At 58.8% G+C, this 3,546-nt stretch overlaps 1 protein-coding gene across 1 annotated transcript in view; it reads right to left on the reverse strand.

The window, feature by feature from the left end:
* Window positions 1-3,546, reverse strand: part of SHANK2 (SH3 and multiple ankyrin repeat domains 2) — a 626,142-nt gene that overhangs the window by 256,272 nt on the left and 366,324 nt on the right. Inside the window, exon 12 of the mRNA XM_007949326.1 lies at window positions 1,586-1,661. Coding sequence (XP_007947517.1) covers window positions 1,586-1,661 — 76 coding nt within the window. The remainder of the gene's footprint in view (window positions 1-1,585; window positions 1,662-3,546) is intronic.

The following is a 3,546-nucleotide window of genomic DNA, read 5'->3' on the forward strand; positions in this document are numbered from 1 at the left end:
CCTTGGAGACCCTGTGGGCAGTTCCACTCTGTCCTCTAGGGGCGCTGTGGGTCAGAATGGACTCCAGGCAGTGGGTGTGGTTTGGGCTTTGCTTCTATAAAGACTGACAGTCTTGGAGACCCTGTGGGCAGTTCCACTCTGTCCTCTAGGGGCGCTGTGGGTCAGAATGGACTCCAGTGCAGTGGGTGTGGTTTGGGCTTTGCTTCTGTAAAGCTTGACAGCCTTGGAGACCCTGTGGACAGTTCCACTCTGTCCTCTAGGGGCGCTGTGGGTCAGAATGGACTCCACAGCAGTGGGTGTGGTTTGGGCTTTGCTTCTGTGAAGATTGACAGCCTTGGAGACCCTGTGGGCAGTTCCACTCTGTCTTCTAGGGGTGTTGTGGGTTGGAATGGACAATGGTGGTGGGGTTGACTTTTGTTCTGACGGCGTGCACAACATTGTGAGCGAGCTGAGCGCCACTGAGCTGCACCCTTGTAAATGGCAAATTGTGTGTTATGTGAACTTTGCCTCCATTAAAGCAGAACACACACACACCTGGTTTGGTGTCCACAGCAGGCAGCTGGAAGCTAAGAGAACAGGTCTGAGCTGTGTAGCACAGACCACTGGGGTGGGGAGAAGGGCCCCAAGGCAGGGTTTTCAGGCCCTTCCCCGCCTGGGCCATCTCTGGGGGTGTTCTCAGAGGGCCTCATGTATGGTGGTGCCACACGGAGCTGAGAGCAGGTCCCTGGCCCCCATCTCTAGCTCTTATCTGTGTCACATGGAGGCCCAGCTGCCACACGCAGAGGGCCTTTCTCAGCACCCCTGCAGCCCAGTGTGGCAGTGGCTCTAGTGCTGGGAGTTCCAGGGCTGATAACAGAAACAAAAGGAAGGGAATCTCATGCCTGGGAACACAGAAATAGGACACAGTCCCCTGCCCACTGGCCCTCCTTCCCCAGCAGGACGCGCACCTCGGCTTCCCCTGTGCCAGAAGGACAAGGCACCGGACACCCCAGATGTCCCCACAGTGCTTGCATGAGTGAGGGACCCTCGGAAAACCCAAAGCCTTGTCCTCTGCCCATCAGCCAAGGCACCATGGCCCAAGGCACGCTTTGCCCCCTTGAGCAGAAGCCAGACGCAGAGCCACCTCCTTGAGAGAATCTCCCACAAAGGAGAAGCTGAACACCGAGGGTGGAAGACGCCAATGGCAGGGAACCCCGGCTCCGACAGCTCACATTCCCTTGGGGTGGGATGTACCCCCTGATGCTGCTCCCTGTCCTGTCCTGGCCAACTGTTGTCACCGCCCACGTTCTTACTGCTTCCCTCAAACCAGGCCACACTTTGCTGCTCCTGGAAGCCAGGCTCTTCCAGGGGCCCTGGTGCAAGTGCGCCGCTGCAGACCCCACACCGCCGGGGCAGCGGGACCTCCTCCCAGGTAGGCCCCCTGGAAGACCACTGCCATCGTCCCAGCGCAGGCTCAGGGCCGCGGTGCACACACAGGTGGGACTGAGCCCAAGGTCCAAACACAACATGCAGCCGGACCCAGCACGTCCCTGGAGGGCACGCGAGCTCAGCCCAGCGGCCGGGCCGAGGAGGAGACGAGCCTCACCTGGCGGCATCGAAGCTGTCGTAGGAGCCGACCGTGTAGTGCCGGAAGAGCTTCTTGCTGCGGTCTGCACGGGTCTCTGTACAGAGGGAAGACAGAGACGGTTTAGAACGGTGGTGGGCTGGCACAGGAGCAGACCAGCCCGGGAATGACAGGACTCACAGAGCGTGGGCCACCCAGCTGGGGAGATCTGGGAGGAGGATGAGGCCTTGATCTGGGGCCTGGCTTTGCAAAAGCTGGGAAACACATGGCGCCCAAGGCTGACCGCTAGGGAGTGAGGACCTGCGTTCAAAGTGGAGGCAGGGCCCCGGGTCCCTGGTGCCCAGGGCAGGCGCAGGAGGCACTCTGCTCAGGAGGAATGGCACTGGCCGCTGGAAGCGACAACGCCAGCCCGCGTGGCACCAGGCCCTGGACCTTCTGACGGCATGCTGCCGAGCCCGCGGCTCTGAGAACCTGCAGGTGGCGGCCTTTCGGAGAAAGAAGTGATGCTTACTGTTATTGCCCCTAAAAAAAAGAGTAAATAAAACACTACACCAACGCGATTAGCATCCCTAAGTAAGTCTGCTGGCTTTCCCTGCTCAACAGATTTAGTCACAAACTTCCTGGAAATGACATGAGTGGTGGAATTAGACTGCATAGACAGCTCAGGGCTGGAGGGAAGGGGAACAAAAACCCAAACCCAAACATCAGAAAAACAGCGGCTCCTGGTTTATCGTTTAGTTTATCCCCAAACACAATTTCCTGCACTGTCTCCTTCCTCAACCCTGCAAAAAACATGCAGAGTGGATACGCTGGGATCAGGAGCCTGAAAGACCTAGTTTAAGCTCCGATTGTCCTCTGCTATCTGTCTCCCTGACCCCAAATTCCCAGAGAACACCTTTACTCAAGCCTCAGAGGACATATGTGAATTCAGGAGCGAGCGCACGTAGGGAGCCGAGACGGGCCAGTGGCTCTTGGCGCCTCTCACACCCACGAAGCTGTTCAGTGAAGGGGCGCCCTCTGGTCTGTGTGGTGGGGAGCTGAGGTTCAGTCGAGGACTCCATTTCCCAGTGCCCTTGTACCAGGTGTGGCCATGTGACCTACTCCCACCAATGGGCTGTGAGCTCGGAAGTGGGTGTGCCCTTGTACCAGGTGTGGCCATGTGACCTACTCCCACCAATGGGCTGTGAGCTCGGAAGTGGGGACTGTTACAAACTTGACTGCACTGCTGCTGTGTTTGTTAGGCGCTGCTGACCTAACACGTTGGCCCCACGCACGAGAGGATGAAACACAGCCCAGCGCCAGGCCCTTGTCACGACCGTTGGTGGGCAGAGTCCTCTGCTGCAGCCACTGTGTCCGAACGCCCTCCCGCCCAGGGATGCCCTGTGTTAGACAGAGTCCTACTGTGTCCCAGGTGGTTTCCTGGCTCATTTCTGCAGATGGGTCAGCAGGCCTTCCCTTCTACTGCTTCAGTCTGGAAGCTCCACTGGAACCTGTGACCTGCTGGTATTTGAAAAACAGTGGCGACTCTTCCAGCATGACAGCCACGCCTAAGCCAGCCCAGTATGCCACAGTGACGGACGGGTGGGGGTCCACCGCCTTACAAGGCCCCACTGGGACTTACTCTAACAGCTGGCGTCGCCTTAGCTGACGTGCGGAGCAGACAGGCCTCTGGACTGGCCCAGCCTTTCTCCAACTCCCCCCATACCTGAGCCTCCAACAACTCCCTGAACCCCGTCAACATCACCACCATCCCCACTGACACGAACTGAGGGTTTACCGTGTGCAGGTGCTGCTCTAGACATGACATACACTTGTTCACATGACCCCACACCTGCCCCCAAATGGGGTACAGGCACTGCTCAAGGTGCCCCCTGAGGTCCCCGGCCACGGTCCCCTCAGCACTTCTTGTGTGGGGTGCGTCATCTCCCAGGTGCCCCCTCAGGTCCCCGGCCGCGGTCCCCTCAGCACTTCTTGTGTGGGGT

The sequence above is a fragment of the Orycteropus afer genome, unplaced genomic scaffold, assembly GCF_000298275.1.
Source record: "Orycteropus afer afer isolate SDZICR_OR568_19922 unplaced genomic scaffold, OryAfe1.0 scaffold00244, whole genome shotgun sequence".
Taxonomy (NCBI): Eukaryota; Metazoa; Chordata; class Mammalia; order Tubulidentata; family Orycteropodidae; genus Orycteropus; species Orycteropus afer.